Below are 20012 nucleotides of genomic sequence, written 5' to 3'. Positions count from 1 at the left end.
AGATTATATATGCAATGTATGTTTCGTTAGTTGGTTCTGGAAATTAAGCAGCATATACCAGAGAGCTGGAAGCTTGTTATTAGCGTCTGTTTGGTGATTTGGCCTTGATAAAGACAAAGCAAAAGTTTGCCTCAAGAAACTGATATTTATTTGAAATAAAATATTTATTCTTGTTCTTCTCTTTGTCGTATAATTTAATCCAAAACGTGCATCACGATTACATTAATTTAGGGATCAATGAGTAACTAAAGGCTCGTTATGGACCAAGGCAGACTACCGAGTACCCCAACTTTTACTTGAGCTGCTAGTTCTAAGTGATCATCCTCTCCAATGTTTAACAAAAGGGAAAATTTTGTTGAATTATTTTCATTCTTTTTCAAACAAACGAAAAGATAGAGATTTCGGTGTATTTGGAATATTGTTACATAGTGTTATTATTCCACTCAAACACTAAAATATGTATTTAACTTATTTTTATTAGTATACCCTAGAAGTGAAATGAACATTCATATTATATAAAATTTAAAAAAGAAGAAGAGACACATCAACTTTGTTATCCACCAAAATTATAACAAGTAAATGATGCGGTTTGAATGGATTCTATGGACTTTGATTAAAGATTTGAAAGGATATTTAAGGATTCTTATGGATTTGGATTAAAGATTTGAATGGATTCTATTGGACTTTGATTAAAGATTTGAATGAATTTTTAAGGATTCTTAGGAATTTGGATTAAAGATTTGAATGGATTCTATTGGACTTTAATTAAAGATTTGAATGAATTTTAAAACTCTCTTGTCAGCATATCTACGTACATAGTAATTCACATGGTTGATTATTTCCTTGAGAATATCTGACTTGCATGTCAATACCTGTTATTGATCATTCTTTATTAGATGAAGAGAATAATTGATAGCGAAGCTACTAATCGAGATGTAAAGCATACACCATCTTTTAGAAACAAACATCCAGGTTAGGATCCACAAGAAATAATATTTGTACCTTCCGAATCGTCGCTTCCTACTCCCTTCAAAGTCTCCATCATTCTCAATTGGATGTTTTAGTTTCACTTAGGGCTGAAATTGAGAAAATAATAAAGTAGATACTCAGCACCCGAGCCATTACGGTAACAATACCTCATGACAGTTGAAAATTGTTCAGTTACGATCTAAGTAGGTCAGTGCTGCCATTAAAAGAAGATTGATGATAACAGTAAATCCGAAGAGCGTGGCAATACAAGTCCAATACCAAGTCTCCGTAGTAAACAGTCCTCTTTCAGGTCATCTTGGTGGGGTGGAAATGAAGGAAGGATGGGTTTCTAAGAGAAAATGGAGAGTGAGAAAGAAAGCTCGAGTTGCAAAGTCGAGAGAGAAAGAAAGTGAGGGGTTGAAAAGAAATCATAGGGGTAAGGGTAGGATTTTGTTATGCTTACCATCCCTTCTCAAATCCTACAAAATCTCTTATTGAATGAAATCCTTCAAAATCGATGAATATTTGAATACCTATAGATTTGGCTGAACTCTATAAAAATTCTTTAAAATCCTAGTTGACTACACCAGGATTCTAAAGTCTTTAAGGCCATCTCCAATCGAATGGGACAGAGAGTCAGAGGGCTGAAAATAACCCTAAAACGGTCTCTAACAGAGAGCTAGGCCATAGGGGCGGGTTGGAAAAACCGAAAATCGAAAAAAACCGGACCGAAAACCGAACCGAGGCTGAAAAAACCGAACTGAAAAAAAAAACCGAGCCGAACCTAACCGAATATTGTTGGTTTGGTTTCGGTTTCTATGGTTCGAAAACCGAACCGAACAGAACCGAACCGAAGTTCTTCAAAACGACGTCGTTTTGTAATTCTTTTATTAATTAATAATCTTTATTCTAAACGGCAATGTTTTAGTGTTTTACCCACTACCCAGCCCTAACCCTAAGGTCCTCCCGTATTCCTAATTTCCTCTCGTGACTTTCTATGACTCTGTCTCTCGACTCTCTCCCATTTCCCAGTTCGACTTCGTGTCTTCGTTCGTGAGCCTCCTCTCTCTCTCTAGGTCTTCAAAGTTCAATCACTCTCTCAAACTCTCTGTCTCTCATTCCTAGCGGTGACCCGCGACCTTTCTCACTTTCAATCTCTCACACCTCAAGGTCAGCTTCTTCTGCCGTTTCGAGTCTCGACAGCAAAAGGTTAGTCTCGCACTCTCACTTCTCTGTGTTTAATTTTCTATTCTATTTATCTGTTTAAATTGGTTCTGATTGGACAAAGATTAGAGAAGGATTCATACTATGGCCTTTACAGATTTTCAATTATTAATTTGCATTTTTTGTCGATAAAGATTAGAGGGATTCATACTTTGCATTTTCTGGATTTATATATACAAGTTGGTGTGCTTGATGCTTAATTATTTCCTTATTGCCTTACTTACAATGATTAGTTATACTGAATGGGATACTAAAGGATTTACCTGGTGGCCGAAAATATGTCAGAAACTGTATTTGCTGTTCTGTGGACACTTAAATATCTCCCTTGTTCGAATTTGAAGGGAAAGATCTTTCCTATGTGCGTTTTTGTACTAAACAATTAAGACCTTATTTGTAGCAACTGTTTAGGTGACAATATGTTCGAATTTGTAGGGAAAGATCTTTCCTGTTTCCGTTTTTGTACTCAACAAATAAGACCTTATTTGTCACGGAGGATTATAGAGTGTAAGCTTAGTGTTGCTTTTGAAACTGGTGTTGCTTTAGACTAGTTCTATTATAAAATCTGTTAATAGCATTATAAACTGGTGTTGCTTTTGAAACTAGTTCTATTGAAAAGTATGTCGTAATTCCTGGCGCTAAGCAAACTTTCGTTTGTTTTTTTTTACTCATTGCCAGGCTTTCATTAATAGCATTATAAACTGCCTTTCTTCATTAGTTTGATTTAGGTTGATTAGGTGAGGACGTTGCAATTAAGATAGTAACTATTAAGGTTTTGTTAGAATTTGGCCAATTTTCAAATCCTGGATAATCCAATCACGATGCATTCCATTCTTTCCAGAGGCACTAACCCAAGTGTCAACTTGAACAACGTCACCCCTACAAGAAAGAAACAATTTGAGCATATCACCATAGTAGTCCAATCAAATTTATGAATGACAAATCCTTCCATTCAGAGATAACACTTATATATATTCATTAGCTAAAACAGATGGTATACAACTTGTCAATTTTAACCTAGTTAGGCATAGAAATGATGTATTAGTGCATGTTAATTATGTTCCCAAATTTGTCGATACTTTAGCACTCATTCTTGTATTGGGAATTTTGAATAGTTAGCTTCTGCCTCTAGTAACTTCCTCTTCTAAAACAAGACATCAACTTGCAATAATCAGAATGCAAATGAATATGAATACATCAACTGGCTCATAATACATTCAACCTTTCGTTAATAGCATTATAAAGTACCTTTCTTCATTAGTTTGATTTAGGTTGATTAGGTGAGGACGTTGCAATTAAGATAGTGACTGTTCAGGTTTTGTTTATGACTTAAATTTAATAATGTGCTTGATAGCTGGGGTGATTTACCATTAAGGTTTTGCTACATGATTTCACTCTGCATATTTCATATGCTTACTAGTTTTCTACTGCTACTGAGTACTGACAGTCAATGTTACAGTTAGATTAACATTTACTTTTGTATAAGTTTGTAGTACTAACTACTATTAATTTGTGTGAATTAGATGAAGTCAAAGGCGTCAAAGGTCTCAAGGGCCTTAAGCTCAAGTTCAAACTCAATGAGATCAAAATCAAATAGCCTTCATGACCAAACAAACTCATCTTCAAGTATACCATCGGTCATATATTTCTATTACTTTAGCCCTTATGTTTAATAATTAATTCATTAATTGTAATGATTCTCTTATTCGAATAATTAATTGTATGGTTCTCTTATTTTAGATGGACATTGTTGGTGAATCAACTCCGCCTCAAAACACCATGGTGGCACCTCGACAAACTCCAACTTCTCTTGGTGAATCCGGAAATCCCTCTGATGCAACTCCAAAGAAGGTGATGCAAGTGACCAAGTAAGTAAAGAAGAAGCTCTTTTGGAATCATTAAAAAGTCATGAATGGTCTACAATTTGGGAGCACTTTGAAAGAAAAATTGAGGGTGGTAGAGTTAAGGGGTTGTGCAAGTATTGCGCCCAATCATATGTAGCCAACCCGGATAAAAATGGTACAACTAATTTGAAAAACCATGTAGCAAGATGTAGAAGCTACGGTTCTAATAAGGAAATATTTACCGCAAATAGGCAAAAGATCTTAAACGTTGCTGGGACGAAAGATAAGTTGGAAGCTATAGGTTTTTCTCAAGAGGAAGTAACTAAGGCTTGTGTTGAGATGATAATTATAGATGAGTTGCCTTTTACTTTTGTTGAAAGAGAAGGTTTTCGCCGTTTTAGTATGCAAGCATGTCCTATGTGGAGAGTGCCTAGTCGTAAGACGATTGCTAAGGATGTACTTAGCTTATTTTATTCCGAAAAGGATAAATTGAAGAGTCAAGACATTTAGGGTGTGTCTAACAACGGATACATGGACTTCTATTCAACAAACCAATTACATGTTTCTCACCACCCATTTTATTGATGATGAGTAGATGTTACATAAAAAGATTTTGAATTTTTGTGTCATTCCAAATCATAAAGGAGAATCCATTGCTCAACTTTCGGAGGAATGTTTAGTGGAGTGGGGTATAGAGAAGGTGTTAACTATTACGGTTGACAATGCTTCTGCAAATGATTCCGGCCTAAGAGACTTGGTACACTGAATAAGTGGGTGGGAGATTCCTAATTTAGTCTTGCATGATGGAAAATATTTGCATATGAGGTGTGTTGCTCATATCCTCAATTTGGTTGTGAATGATGGGATAAAATTGTTGAATACGGCTATACAAAGCATTCGTAATGTGGTTAGGTATGTAAGATCTTCCCCTCAAAGGTTAGAAAGCTTTAAAAGGTGTGTTGAGAAAGTGAGAATAGAGAGCAAAGGGCTTGTGATTTTGGATGTCCCTACTAGGTGGAATTCCACATTTTTAATGTTGGAATTGGCTTTAAAGTTCAAGATGGCTTTTGATAAATTAAAAGTAGATAATGGTCATTACCCTTCGTACTTTGTTAAAGAGAATCATGATAATATGAGGGAGGGACCACCTTCGATGGATGATTGGAGTGAGGCGGGGATATTTGTAATCTTTTTTAGACCTTTTTATGAAGTCACTTTAAAAGTATGTTATTCTAATACTCCAACTGTTCATACTACTTTTGGTGATTTGTTTAAAATCAAAAGTCTCTTGCATGAAAATAAAGATGATGAACTTTTGTTTATGATCTCTATGTTGATGCAAGAAAAATATGACAAGTATTGGGGTTCAATTGAGGACATGAATCAATATCTTTTTATTGCACTTGTGCCTGATCCTCACCACAAATTAGAGAAAGTTGTTGCTTATTTTGAGATACAATTTGGTGAGGATGAAGAAAAAGTTGAAAATGCCACAAATGGGGTGAAGGACTTGTTGATTGATCTTTACAAGATTCATGAAGATATGTCTTTTAGTGCACAACAAAGTATGAGTAGTGGTGGTAGTTCTCAAACAACAAGTGGAGACTCTTCATCAAGCATGACCGAAATAGAAAGAAAGTTAAAAGAAAAAAGTGAAATGAGAAAAGCAAAGAGAGCTTGGGTTGTGCATAATGATGTCGACAAGTATCTTTCCGATCCTAATGAAGGAGAAGAAGAGGAGAACTTTGATATATTGAATTGGATGAGGGTGAATGGGGTTTCTAAATACCCTATTTTGGCACGTGTTGCAAGAGAGATCTTAGCTATTCCCGTATCAACCATTGGTTTGGAATCCTCCTTTAGTACAAGTGGACGGATAATTGATCCATATCGAAGTTCTTTAAGTCCAAAAATAGTGGAGGCTTTGATATGTACTCAAAATTGGCTTAGGTCTATTCATGTTGCATTACATCATGAGCCAACTATTGAGGAGATGAAGCTTTGTGAAGAAGTTGAGAAAGGTAATTTTATTTATTTCATTTGATTTTGTTAGATTATTTTAAATAACATTTTAATTAGTATCATTTCTTTTATTATTTGTATGTAGAAATGGCAAGTGGAAGTTCAAAAAAAGGTTCTATGTTGCCCCCTAGGCCGCCCAAGTCCAAAGGGCTCTCAATGTTGTTGTCGGATTGCACATATGTCTTTCCTTATGCTTGCAGCTTTTTGTGCCCGGAAAATATTTCTTCAAGAATGCTTGCTTCACCTGGTTCCATGTGTTCATTGATCTCGGAGGTAAATTGCAAAGCCACTCCTTTGCCTTAGCTTCTAATGTAAATGGGAATACCCTCAACTTGACTTGCTCCTCATCCATATTGGCTAGTCTCATTCCCGAGCATGCCAAATGAAACTCCATGAGATGCTTGTTGGCATCCTCTGTTGAGAAGCCATGGAACTTAGGCAAGTAGTGAATTATGCTGGACTTAAGCTTAAATCCTCCTTCTGCATTTGGATATGTGATGCACAATGGTTGTTGATTCGTATTAGGTGTTGCCAACTCCCTCAAAGTACGGTTATCAGCCATGCCTTATTATGGTTCTTCCTCCTCTTCTGAACTCAAATGTGGTGGAGAAGATGGTGGTAAAGACACCAATGCACGCTTCTGCTTGATTGTTCCTCGAAGCTTTCGAAGTGTTCGTTCAACCTCAAGATCGTAGGAAGCTAGATCAATGCTCTTAGACCTTCGAGTACGCATATGCTACGAAGAGTACCTGAAATAAAAACAAAAACAAAAACACTAATTAGACAAGAAAAGAAAACAATAGAAAAATAAGTAATTCGAAATAACAATCCCCGCGACATGGTGCCAAAAATTTGATAGAATTAAAAGCACACCACAAAGTAGCACACAAATGTCCTATTGATTTTCCTTATTAACACTAAGATTTGTCAATTGTAGCATATGAAAATAAGGTCTTTCCCACAGAAGATTATTTTATCTAACTACTTAAAATGTCACAAAAACTGGGCTGCTGCCCCTACTGGCCAGCCACCGAGAAATAATTATTAGATCGACTTACACTTATCTAAAGTCTACGAAATTTTATATGCAAACACTAGACAGACAGAGCTACAATCACACAAATGTTTGGAATTTTTGGAGTTGATTTGCTATTTAAATTAAATCGAACAAAAACAGAACAGAAACAGATTTCTAAGTAGTTCACAAATTAAGAAAAAACGAGTTAGGGGAATTGATATCCACCACCAAATAATCATGCAAACATGTTACGTTTCATTCAAATTCCTTTCATTTTTGGATGAAGATGCTCAAGTTGGCTTAATGTTAGAACTCAACCTATTACTCTTTCTTATGTAGTATGTTAAGAGAATGGCGTTTTCAACTTAACTTAGTCCTTAACATGCAATCTCGAATGGTGTGTTCATAGATTTAACAAGTAGAAATCATTAAGAACGAAAAGAGTTTGAGTCATCACAAGGCATCGTAAGTACTAGACTTATCCTAGAAATTGGTTCACATGTTAATCGCGATTAACAAGTACTACTCTATAACATATGTAGGTCCTCATTCGACAAGGGCAGACACACACATATTCATAACATTAGAGTCCTAGATATGCTTACTAAGTATGCATCCGTAGAAAACACATAAAGAATTCATCAATGAGACAAGTAGTGAATCAATTTTCATCCATTCATAAAAGTAATTCAAATGAAATGTCATAACAAACTTGCAATCATATTCGGGGCTTCAAAACAGCCCCTAACTACTAAAAATTAGTTACACATAATTCTCAAATTAAACCAAAAGAAAGACATGAGTTTGAGAAGATAAAACCGAAATAAGAGAATGCCAAGATTTCCTCCTTCCTTTCCTTCCTTCCCCAACGCAGCAGCCTTGCCTTTTTTCCTTGCTTTCCTTCCTTTTTTTCTATCTTTTTTTCACACTTTTTTTCTACTCTTTCTTTCCACCCTTTCTTTCCACCTTTTTTTCCACTCTTTGCCACTGCAACCTGCAACCCTTTTCTTCTTTTGTGCTGCCACACTTTTTTCTCCATAACTCACCTCACTAACAGCCATTTAGTGATGACAATAAGTGAGAGGAAATGCTAAAACAATTGTAACTCTTTGGGCAGCCTTTATGCCCATTACTCCCACTTAATTTTCCATTTTCTCTAATATTTGAATAGGTGTCAGCTGGCTTGTTCTTGGTTGCATCAGTTTTGGCTGCTAGTTTTATTGGATTTATTGCTTTCAATGCTTTCTTGTCAGTTACAAACTGCTCAGCCTCTTGGTAACCTTTCAGTGTTAAAACGGTCATAACTTCTTCTAGAAAAATGATATTAACAATCTGCGAAATGCTCCAGAAAATAGACATCCGTAACTTTCCAAACATATAAGGCTCATTCTCTAATTCATTCTGAGCTGTCTGCAACTTGCTTCCAAAGTCAGCTGACCTGCACAGGCAGTTTTGACGAATTTGTTACTTAAAATTCCACTTGTGTTATTTTTCTTTTCTTTACTTGACAAATCCTACAAAACACATAAACAAAGTAAATAACTCAAAAATATAAGGAACTAACTAAGAAAAGACAAGTAAATTTGATATAAAATATATATAAATATAAGTTTATCACTACACAGGTGTTATTATGCTTGGACCGACTTTGGAATTAGAAGGTACCGGTACCCATATTTTATTGAAGAGTACCGTACATTAACTACAAAAATTCTACATTTTCGATACCTATAATACCCTTTGTTTTGTAAAAGTTATACTACAATCCTTTAACACACTATAATCGTTAAATATACAGTGCCACAAATTCATTGAATATACGCGTGTGTACTTCTTGCCAAGGTCAAATGAAAATAAAGAGGTGATCTCAGTACCATTGAGATTTCGAAATTACACACGTACAAGTCTTCTGAAAATTCTCTGGATGTTTAGTACAAGTCTTTTTTGTATCTACTAAATGTTTGATGTGATGCATGTTACGTTTATCGACAACACTTCACAATTTCTCTCTATATCACTCATCAGATCTTTCGGTATATGCTGATATTTGTTGACGTATACGCAATTTAATTTAGCTGACGACAACAAACTTACCAAGTATTCGAAGGAATTCGTCAGTGAATAATTGAATTTTTGTTCGCTTCGTGCCAGATCCTATCTTAAAAACTTGTATTCAAAACTAGAAAACAAAGTCAATCATATTTATTCAATGTCATTAACCCGTTTTGTTTCAACTTTCCAGACTCAACAAGGACCCTGAAATGTACAGGATCAAACTTTCCCAAAAAAATTGCTGGAGATATATAGGTAAGGTAATACCTAAGCTATCTCACCTCAGTCCCACAGATGCAAGATTATTTATGAAGTGGGGAAACTTAAGCATGCGAGTATGGAAATATATAGGAGGTGAGAATTTCAGCCTCTTGGCTACGATGGTCGAGTACTAGTGACAACCGCAGACACCGTTGAGTTCATGCCGGACATGGCGTGGCCACGGCACAAACGGTAAAAACCGTGTTCTCCCCGTCGCTCTTGTTGCCAAACCTGAGAACAGAGTAGCCCTTGACGCCATACCCCACAAGTAAACCACCGTGGTTCACCCATTTCTTGAAACATATAAGGGGGCACGAAACACCGCCGATGTAAGTTTGCATGAACATGGCATTCAACCCGACTGCATTTATAAAACAAGTTGCATTAGCATTGTGTTTGAATCTATATATGCAGGAACATTCTTTTAGCACCTTATGTGTCAGTTGAGATTGACCCGATGTTAATAGACACATCAACTACGCACCGATGTCAGTCTAGCACAAAATGTTATAGGTGATGCTATCCATACATCTATTTTTACTTCTCACGCATCATTCTCAATTTCTGACCACTCGAATGAATTGAAAAAAGATCAATGGACGAAAATTAACATAAATGTGTGGGAGGTAAAATAAAGTGTATGAATAGCACTATCTAATGTTATATTGGTATAGTGGTAAAATTGGCAACTCTTACTGCAACCTTGTCTGGATCGAATTTGCATTCACCCCGCTTTCCCTCTCCTCCTCCAACATCCTTAAGCGGTGGAGCACTGTTCGAAATGCCACCGTGGTAGGTCGGTACAAGCCTACAAATGGTATTACGTTCTGATGGTATTCTTCTTCATTTGTAAGTGAGAAATCTTAGATTCAATTCTCGCCAAAGCCGAATTTGAACTACATTATTGCTAGCCCATTATGATGCTAAGCCTATCACCTCTTCTTTCACTATAGATTATATCGTTTATTTAAAAAAATTAAAAAATAAATTAAAGCCCAATTGACCAAAAAAGAAAGTAAGCCCAATTGACCAATTGAATAATCTTGACTCTTAATCTCAATTTAGGACATCATCTCCTCTAATCTTTGAGATAATGAATTGTCATATCGTTACGATAATTCATTAATTACAAAATTAATCCTATTTAACTGTAAAGCAACAGTTAATCCTGTTGAAGCAACGACGACGTGGTCCACACTAATTGGCTCACGACCTAATCACACACGTGCTTTAGTCTTTTAAATACTTTCCTAATCTTCTCACTGTCCAAACAGTACATAAAGCGAAGGACGAGAAGCTGAGAAAGTGCCGAGAAAAGAAAAGCAGAGCGGAGGAATCTCCAATCCGTTTACACCCGGTAAGCAACAGAGAGAATCCGAAGATACCGAACTGGAAGCCATTCGGGCGCTCTCACTTCATCCGTTTCCCGAGAGCTTGGAAAAGCAGAGCAGCTGAAATCGAAGCTATGGGGATTTTGCACGAGGACGTTGTGGTAATTAACCAGGCGGAGAAGGCTGGGGAGCCCACTGTCATCACTGTGAATTGTCCTGACAAGACTGGGTTGGAATGTGATTTGTGCAGAGTTATATTACTGTTTGGCCTCAGCATTTGCAGGGGAGGTGAGGATTTATTGTTTGCTTTATGTATTCTTTTTGTTTGATTTATTTATTTTTAATTTTTCAGAGTTGTTGGGAGGTGGGTTTTGGAATTTTTAACTAGAAATATGGTTGGCAGTGTAATTTTTTTTTTTTTTTTTTTTTTTTTTTTTACTGTTTGGATCTGGAAATGCCTGAGAAATCTTGGGTTGGATATAAAGATTCAGAGAGAAATAAATATTGGTTTTTTTTTTTTTTTTTTTTTTTTCTTTTTTTTTCTTGTGGAAATCTGTCTAAAGTTCATTTCAAGTAAATCTGGAAATGTGTCATTCTTCATCAAGCTTATTAAAATTAAGTAGTAATTTGTACTTGGGTTTTTATTCATATTTTTTATGAAATTTTTTGTGACCGATATGATTATTTTGTGGAGCAGATGTTTCAACAGATGGGAAATGGTGCTACATAGTGTTTTGGGTGGTGGGGAAACCAAGCACAAGGTGGAATTTGTTGACAAAGAGACTGTTGGCAGCGTGTCCATCGTATTTTTCGACTTCTGGAATATTCTATTACCGGCCCGAAAACCAGCAGCCTAAGCCACCGGATGTGTTCCTTTTGAAGTTCTGGTGTTCTTATGAACGGGACGGACTATTGCATGGTAATGCTAAGCCTTCATTACAAAGAATGTCAATTGCATTAGTAGTTGTTCTCTTGAAACTTCGTAAGCGTTACCCTCGAGCTTAATTTGCTTAGAAATAGTGCAGTTACTGAATATCTTTCTCGGTGATTTGTCTGAACTCTCCAACTAGTAAGCGTTTGAATTAGATGAAGTTTTGACTATCTTTTATCGGTGATTATCAATTGTTTACGTGATGAAATAGGAAGGCGATGATCTCCAACGATTGATATTATGAGTTCCCATACTTAGCAGTGTTGTGTAAAAGGCAAGAGAATCCGTCATTTTCCTTTCCCTTGTTCAGAATGGATACGAATTACCGAGGAATATAATTTATGACAGATTCGTACAAGTGTAGATATTATTCTTTTTGGTGTGTTAATATGGAAAGGAAGACATGTGAACTCTTAACGGTATGATCCCTATTTCCGTAACATTGTATGGCAAAAATGAAAACACTATTTCTGTTTTTGTTTCGTTTTAAGAAATCAAATAAGGGATCCTTTTCTTTCACCTATGGTACTAAATGTCCTATGAGTTACCTGTTGGAAGAAAGTTAATTTTGCTTACCTTTTGGCTAATCAGTCTATAAGTTGTTTGATTCTGTCTTTATTGACTCTTCATTTACCAAGTGCTTCCTACACTTTTGAATTATCTCAATAATTGAGTGGGAAATGTACTGTATGGAGTCATATAATTTGTTTCGGATTTACATTAATACGGTTTTATCTAATAGATGTCACTGAGGTTCTCTGTGAGCTGGAGCTCACTATAAACAGTGTGAAGGTATCGACTACCCCCGATGGGAGAGTAATGGACCTTTTCTTCATTACAGATACTAGGTTTGTCATTCTTAACATTGCTTCCCTTTCAATAAATAATAACTGTGCATCATTTCCGCTTTTACTTTTGTCGTTTCACTCCTCTAGAATATGGTGAATATTATTGTTCTTTTCTCCCGTTTCAATCAGAGAAATTCTTCATACAAAAAGAAGACAAGATGAAACGATTGATTCTCTGAAGGCTGTTTTATGCAATGCTTTGTTGAGTTGCGAAATTGAGTTGGCCGGATCAGAAGTTACAGCGTGTTTACAGGGTTCTCCGTATCTTCCTTCTGCTATTACCGAAGAAATGTTCAGCTTAGAGCTGCCCAACGGACGCCTAAGCAGATCTGTTGCCTCCAACCCCGTTTCAGTAACCGTAGACAATCACCTTAGCCCATCTCACACACTTGTTCAAATCTTCTGCCAAGATCATAAGGGTCTCATATATGACATCATGAGAACCCTGAAGGATTACAATATTCAGGTACATCTTTAATTGTAGGTTTTGTAGATTTTTTTAATCTCTCTCTCTCCAAAGGTTCTTTTGTCATTTGACTTTACCATTATTTAGTAGATAACGAAGGTGATTTATCGTTATTTTAAAGAGATGATTCTATTGAATATTCTTGCTTAATGTCAGGTTCGTTATGGACGATTCTGTGCTAACCCAAGAGGAAATTGTGAGTTAGACTTGTTCATAATGCAAGCAGATGGGAAGAAGATTGTTGACCCGAACAAGCAAAATGCATTATCTTCCCGCTTGAGAATGGAGCTTCTGCATCCTCTTAGAGTGGCTGTGGTGAGCCGTGGTCCTGACACTGAGCTGCTGGTTGCTAACCCCGTTGAGTTGTCTGGCAGGGGCCGTCCTCTTGTCTTTTATGATATCACACTCGCCCTCAAAGTTCTAAAAACACGCATATTTTCTGTACTGCCCCCAACCAATCTTACAATTTTCTTATGCATTCGTTGTAATTTCCTTTCGGCCAGCTTAGACGAATGATTTCCTCTTTAGTTTGATACTCATTCTACGATTCAATGTGCTTTCATTATTTCAGGTCAAGATAGGCAGACACATGATCCGGGATCGAGAGTGGGAAGTATACAGAATCCTGCTAGATGAAGGAGTTGGTTCTCCAGTGCCAAGGAACAAAATTGAGGAAAGTGTAAGAAACAAGTTGATGGGATGGGAATAGATTGGATGCCGAATTTAGTTGTTGCCGGCTTTCATAATTGTGCAGTGTACAGCATATTTTCTTAAGCATCGAGTTTCTAGTTCTACCACGGCAAGATGCAAACTGGTAAATCAGTACGCGCATAATAAAGAGCCAATCTGTTGCATAACCTCCGTGCCTCCATCTTAACTTGCATTGCTTATGAAAGAAACTTGGCAATCTCATCTCTTCTGGCATGTTTACGTGACGAATGTTTCGATATTTCATCCTGTTCATCGCCATTCTTTACGATGTCTCTCACTAATCTTTCACTGTAGACTATATCAGAATTTGATTTGTTGGTAGAAGATCGAATTTGAGGAGTGGTTTGGGGTTATTATCTTAAGTTGGTTGAGTTTTAGAGTCCAGGCAAACCCGCCGGCAAGAGCAGGTCTTCGTCGATGGCGTGCACCATTCTTGCACGGCTAGACGACTGATTTGTGTTTGGGTTCAGATTTTGCTTCAAAGTCTTGAAAGTCGACCTAATACGAAAATGAAATAGGGGACGGAACCATAAAAAGTTCTCTATATTCTACAGCCAAAAAAAGTTAAATTCACACACTATTTGTCTCTCGTGTGCTAATTTTGTCGATAAAATGACTAATTGAACTTAAATTTGCAACAATTAGTCGTGAAGGTTGATACTGGTCTAACCAAGCAGATTTTCGCCAAAATAACACGAATTGCTATCATAATTTTACCAAGATATAGAGAAATTATTGTTAGATCTCTAAAATAGCTATCACTTACTCCCGTGATTATTTTTTGTTCTAAAAAACACTAGTTGTTGATTTTGCAACGACAATACATCTTTTCAAAAATCGAGAAAAATGATTATTTTTTAAGTGCTATTAACAGTCCCAAAGTTTAAATTGTGGAGTGCAAGAAAGGAAATAATGAATTTTTTTTCTAAAGAATTCCAAAGCTAGAAGCCTTGGAAAATATGTGTGGCTCGCGACGCAGCCCGACGTGGCTCAACTTCCATTGCTTTCAACGGTCGCTAACCGTTTGTTAGGTTGCTCTTTGGCGGCCCCACTTTCCCTCCAAAACTCCAATCGCGGAGGAGATACCTCCGAATCTTCTTCCATCCTCGCCAATTCGGACACTTTAAAAACTACATCCATAAAAAATTAAAAAAATTAAAATAAAATCAGAGTCTCTTTGTTATTGTATTAAAAATTAATAATTCAGAGGAAAAATGAGAGCTTTGAGCTCGCAATGCGTGCTCGTTGATTTGCAGAGCTCATGGCAATCGGCGAACCAGATCCCAATCTCGACTCTCTGCTACCTTCAGAACTCCAAATTCACCTCTGCAGTCTCTTCAACATTTCGTCGAACACGCGGTGGCCATAAGCCGGTTGCCTCGTCCAAATCCTCCACCCAATGGATTCCGTCCCCGGAGATTCGGAGGCCGTCCGATCGGTTCTATTCCGGAAATGGGTTGATTTCGAACTCTCCGAATTTGAATCCGGCTTCCACGTCGCAGCCGGAGGCGGCTTCAGAGCTGGGAATGTTACTTGAATTGTTGCCTTTGAGGATGAGGAGTGAGCTGTACAGGCACGAGGAGATTGGCGAGCTCGTTGAGGTTGTGATGGATTTGGGGAGGAGTCCGATTGCGAGGTTTCCTTCCGGTGATTGGGTGATCTCCGAAAAGCCGGTGAATCTTGAAGATCTACGGCACGCTGTATCGAAGGTTTGGAGCATTCTTATGCAGATTGAAAAATTAAGTGTCATATTTGCATGACGTAAGTGTTTTTGGGTAATCTTTAATTTGGTGTTAGTGGCTGTCTCTATGGTTTAATTATTTATTTAATGATCGATTAAATTGTTAATTTTGGACCCTTTTGTGATTGGTCATGCTAGTTATTGGTAAATACCTATTAGCTTTGTTTAGAAGGAAAGATCTTGAGCTCGTTTGGGAGTGTTTTTAAAATGGCTGAAAGCGTTTTTGATGAAATTTTTTTTGGAACCAATCCTTAGTTAAAAAGCAAGTCAATCCTAGAAAATCACTTAAACGTTTCTTAGAAAAAGCACATAATTGGTGTTTCTTACAGAAAACACTCTAAGTGCTTTTGAAAGCCATAAACATCTTCTCCAAAAACGTTTTCAGTCATTTTAAAAACATTTTCAAACGATTCGTAACTATTTGTTTATGTGTTTCTTATACAAAGGTACTTGCTTTTCTGCAGGTTAGTGAGTTTTCAGATGACAACCGTTCAGGTATTAACAATTCACTACACCGGATAAGTGCCATTCGAAACCGGAAAAAGCAAATCATTGGCCTCACGTGCCGAGTGGGACGAGCTGTGTCAGGAAGCGCTGAGATCATACGTGACTTGGTTGAGGGCGGCGGTTCCATCTTGGTCATTGGACCTCCTGGAGTTGGGAAGACAACCTTAATCAGGTATTGCCTACTCCTGGTCCAAGCAAATGAACCTTTAAATTCCATTTCACCTGGCATCATGAATAAGCATGTTATGAATTTGTCCCCTGCAGAGAAATTGCTAGAATGCTGGCAGATGATCATATGAAGCGTGTTGTGATTGTGGATACATCGAATGAGATTGGTGGAGACGGAGATGTTCCTCACGCAGGAATAGGTCGTGCAAGGAGGATGCAAGTTCCTAATGTAAATATGCAGCATAATGTGAGTGTTGACAACAATTCAACCGCTTTTTATCTCCAACTGTTGCTTTAGTTCCCGAGTAGTAAATGTGCATTGTTTTTCCTTCACCCAAATCATCGTTTTACCCCTTGGGAACTTTTGTGCAGGTTATGATTGAAGCAGTAGAAAACCATATGCCCGAAACAATCATAATAGATGAAATTGGAACAGAACTTGAAGCATTGGCCGCCAGTACTATTGCTCAAAGAGGAGTCCAACTAGTTGGAACAGCACATGGAATGACGATAGACAACAGTAATGAAAAATCCTTCTCTACAGATCCTTGTCGGTGGCATAGAGGTGCAGTGCAATGCTACTTGTCAACTCTACCATTTACTAGTTGTGCTCAGATCTATTAGTGCTCCTTGTTGGTATCATATAGGAGATATGACATCATTTCCACTGCAGATATAGTGTCGAGACCTTACCAATTTAAGGCTTTCGCAGATAGAAACTGTTGATTGACTAAAAGCAGTTTTGATCTGAATGCAGAGTGTGACACTTGGTGATGAAGAAGCAAGAAGAAGGAAGGTACAGAAGACAATTCTGGAAAGAAGGGGGCCTCCTACATTTACGTGTGCTGTGGAGATTATATCTAAAACAGAACTTCGTGTGCATCACAGATTAGATGCAACTGTTGATGCTATACTGGCTGGTATTTTGCACTTCCCTCTTTGGATTGACATTTCAAGGGCCAAAATTATTCTAAATTGAAAATTTTTTGGTTGCAGGAAAATCTCCTTTGTTTGAAATCCGTCGTGTTGATGCAGATGCTAGTGGCTCTCGCAAGTCTATTTCAGTACCTGAAAAGAGCTATCTACAAGTGTCTGATTTTACTGTTAAAAAGAACATTGATGCCGCTGATATAGAGTCTGACACGGAAGATCTAGACCATTCTCCTACACGGTCCAAAAAATTGAGCAGCAAAAGATCTGTGAAGAAGAGGAGTTTGCCGGTTTTTGTATATGCATACAAGGTATGTTACTTAGGTTTCTATTTGCTTCACTCTATATTTCAATTGGAAAGTTTCAAATCCACGCTCATTAAACTGAGAGCAAAGGTCACACATTTTCTTAAGCTCTGATTCTGGCATTTTGTAGTAATAACTTCATGAATTTTTCCAAAACGCTTTTAGTAAATAGGTTTTCACAAGGCAGATGATTTGTATTAACAAATTTTTTATTATTTTGATGTATTGTAGATCCTTGAAGCCGATCTTCTACAAGTAGCAAAGGTAATGGGGCTTGAAGATGAAATAGAAGTAACTGATGATATCGGAACAGCTGATGTAATAATAGCATCCAGTTATGAAATGAAACAGAACCCATGGATCCGCAGTGTAACAAAGTTCCACGACTTGCCTGTATTTGTCATGAAGGTAGCCTCACTTCCGTTCTTTTTCGAAGTTCTCTGTTTGTGTATGTATTTTACATTTGCATTGTATGGTATACACCATACACGCCATGGCTCATTCGGTTTTGTTGTCCAGTCAAATACCATGGCACAAATGGTCAAGGCAGTTTGGATGATTCTTGAAATGGAATCTGTTGGCTCTTTGCGAAAGCAGTTAGTCAATAGTTCTTTCGACATTGAAATTGAAGATGATGCCCCGAAAAGAAAACCATCTTTGGAAGAGATTGATGCATTGGAGGTACATTTTCCTTCCCAATTATCCGTTTCAGTCAGTAAATTCTCAGTTCATTCCACAACATAATCCTTAGGACCTTACCTATATCATTTGCTTAGCACACCGTTTCTCCTTTTGTATGTCCTAGGAGGTTCGACTTGCGATTGAGTACATCGTGATTCCTGGTGGAGAGCCAGTAGAGCTTCTCCCAAGACGCTCTGAAATAATCGCCCGACAGCTTGAGCTAGTGGAAAGTTATCAGCTGGCTGCTGAAAATTCAGGCACCGAGATGAATCCGAGGTTGCAGATTCTTCCGATGAGATTAAACAAAAAGAAAGCTTCAAAACCTGTTAAATCCGGTTCAAGTTTTCTGGAGGTGATTAACTCTAAATCACTAACCGGCGGAGGTGGAGGAACCAGTGTTACTAGGCTGCCTCTTATATCTGAATAGAAGAGGATGCAGATTGCTGCCTCAACTGCAACATTTTTCAATCACTGGTTGATAGCTCATTTCATTTCATGTATAGTCGTGTAAATTATGTATGTCAATTAATGTAATCATTTCCCTGCCAATTAAAAAAAATTAATGTAATTATTTCGAATAATGTAACGAGCTCTTTGTAGTTGTTTCTTCTTCAACGAAATAATTTCTATATATAAAGGGAGCAACCCAATTAGTGAATAATTTGAAATACCAAAAAATGATGTCATCTGATATCAAGACTGCCTTCACTAACGACGACCTCATGCTGAAAACAACTGAACACAATCGTCCCAACGGGGAGATTTACAATCACAAGGTGAATCGCATCCTGTTAGACCCTGGTTCGTCGGTCAGCCTTCTGCCCCTGCGACCCGAGCCAACCAAAGCAGAAGTTAAGGCCAAGATGTTCCCCAAAACGGCAGAAAGATCTAAGCCAGCCTCGAAACTACAGAGCCGGCCGGAATGATCAGCAATTCCTTCCTCAAAGAATGACGAAGGTTCAGAAGGAGAGGCTATTCTCGATGCAGCAAGCAACGCAGAATCAGAAGAGGTTTTTATTCCTCAAGCGACGTCAAATGTGCTAAGTGCTCCACGTCGAAAGTGAATTTGATACAGAAAGAGAAGCCGAGCAAACTCCAAAGGCCTCAAGTGAGTAAGGCCTTCTTTCATGAAATAGAATTCTTCACGTCCAGACAATGCACACTCCTGGCGGGCTCACAAACTCCATGTCAAAAATGGAGATATCAGTTGTACAAATGTCGATGAATTATGCTTCTGAACTTTCAAATTGAAATTCGTATAAAAGTCTTTCGGGTACTAAAAAAAAAGGGTCTACTCTGTAGATTTTTATTCTCTAGTTGCATTTCTCTCTCGGTTATTAAGTAATAAGACCTACTTGATCAGTAAGGGGAGGTAAGATTATAACGAAAGGTTCTTGGAATCTCATTTTGTTGGCTTGGCATTCGCATTCCGCTCTCGAGAGAAAGGAAGAATTCATTCTTGCACTAAATACTATCCGTTTGTAAGGAGTGTGTGAGCGACCCCTGCAAGTGCACTGAGAAGTAGTGCATTCATTCTCTCCCTTAGAGTCGGGGAGCATGAGGTTAGTCATAAGCCTGGACAATGAGAAGCACATGCCTTAGCTTATGGGTAAAATAAAGAAGTGTGCTTCTTCCCCTTTTGGCCACTAATGTGTGTGGTGCCCCTCTATTCACGTAATAGACTATTGCTATTGGGTTGTTCATCCTTTTCACATGCATACAACTCGGTATAGAAATGCCAGGCTCAAAAGCATTCGAGCATATCTTTTTTTGAGTAGCTGCAAGTGAGCCTTATTTTATTAGTAAAGTCTTGATCTAAATATAGGCTAAGATATCAACGGATAGTTCTTTCAACATGTGGGATGAGGGGAATAAGTAGCTGATCAAGAGAGATGTGAGAAGCAGGCTGTACTGTAATCTAACGTTGTGGTGTGTGGGATCCGGCAAAAGAGGCGCGTTCTACTATACTATTGTACCAACCACCTGCGTTCATTACAGCACCTTCG

At 37.6% G+C, this 20012-nt stretch overlaps 2 protein-coding genes across 2 annotated transcripts; both read left to right on the top strand.

Annotated features, from left to right (window-relative positions):
* The first annotated feature begins 10671 nt into the window (after positions 1-10671).
* Positions 10672-14027, top strand: LOC103958404 (ACT domain-containing protein ACR10). The gene is made up of 6 exons (XM_048590637.1): positions 10672-11006; positions 11416-11637; positions 12392-12497; positions 12627-12963; positions 13120-13404; positions 13535-14027. The coding sequence occupies exons 1-6, from the start codon at positions 10853-10855 to the stop codon at positions 13670-13672; spliced, it is 1242 nt and encodes a 413-aa protein (XP_048446594.1). The 5' UTR covers positions 10672-10852; the 3' UTR covers positions 13673-14027.
* Positions 14028-14754: 727 nt separating this feature from the next.
* Positions 14755-18667, top strand: LOC103958405 (protein SEEDLING PLASTID DEVELOPMENT 1). The gene is given in 10 exon segments (XM_009370659.2): positions 14755-15383; positions 15880-16094; positions 16187-16337; positions 16463-16609; positions 16611-16655; positions 16848-17010; positions 17087-17331; positions 17557-17733; positions 17845-18006; positions 18131-18667. Coding segments are annotated over 10 exon segments (2103 nt in total). The 5' UTR covers positions 14755-14888; the 3' UTR covers positions 18434-18667.
* The last annotated feature ends 1345 nt before the right edge of the window (positions 18668-20012 follow it).

The sequence above is a fragment of a genome, unplaced genomic scaffold, assembly GCF_019419815.1.
Source record: "Pyrus x bretschneideri cultivar Hongxiangsu unplaced genomic scaffold, Pyrus_bretschneideri_v1 Contig32, whole genome shotgun sequence".
In the NCBI taxonomy this organism is placed as follows: Eukaryota; Viridiplantae; Streptophyta; class Magnoliopsida; order Rosales; family Rosaceae; genus Pyrus; species Pyrus x bretschneideri.
Note: the sequence above shows the minus strand (reverse complement) of the source record. Positions and strands in the feature narration are given on the sequence as shown.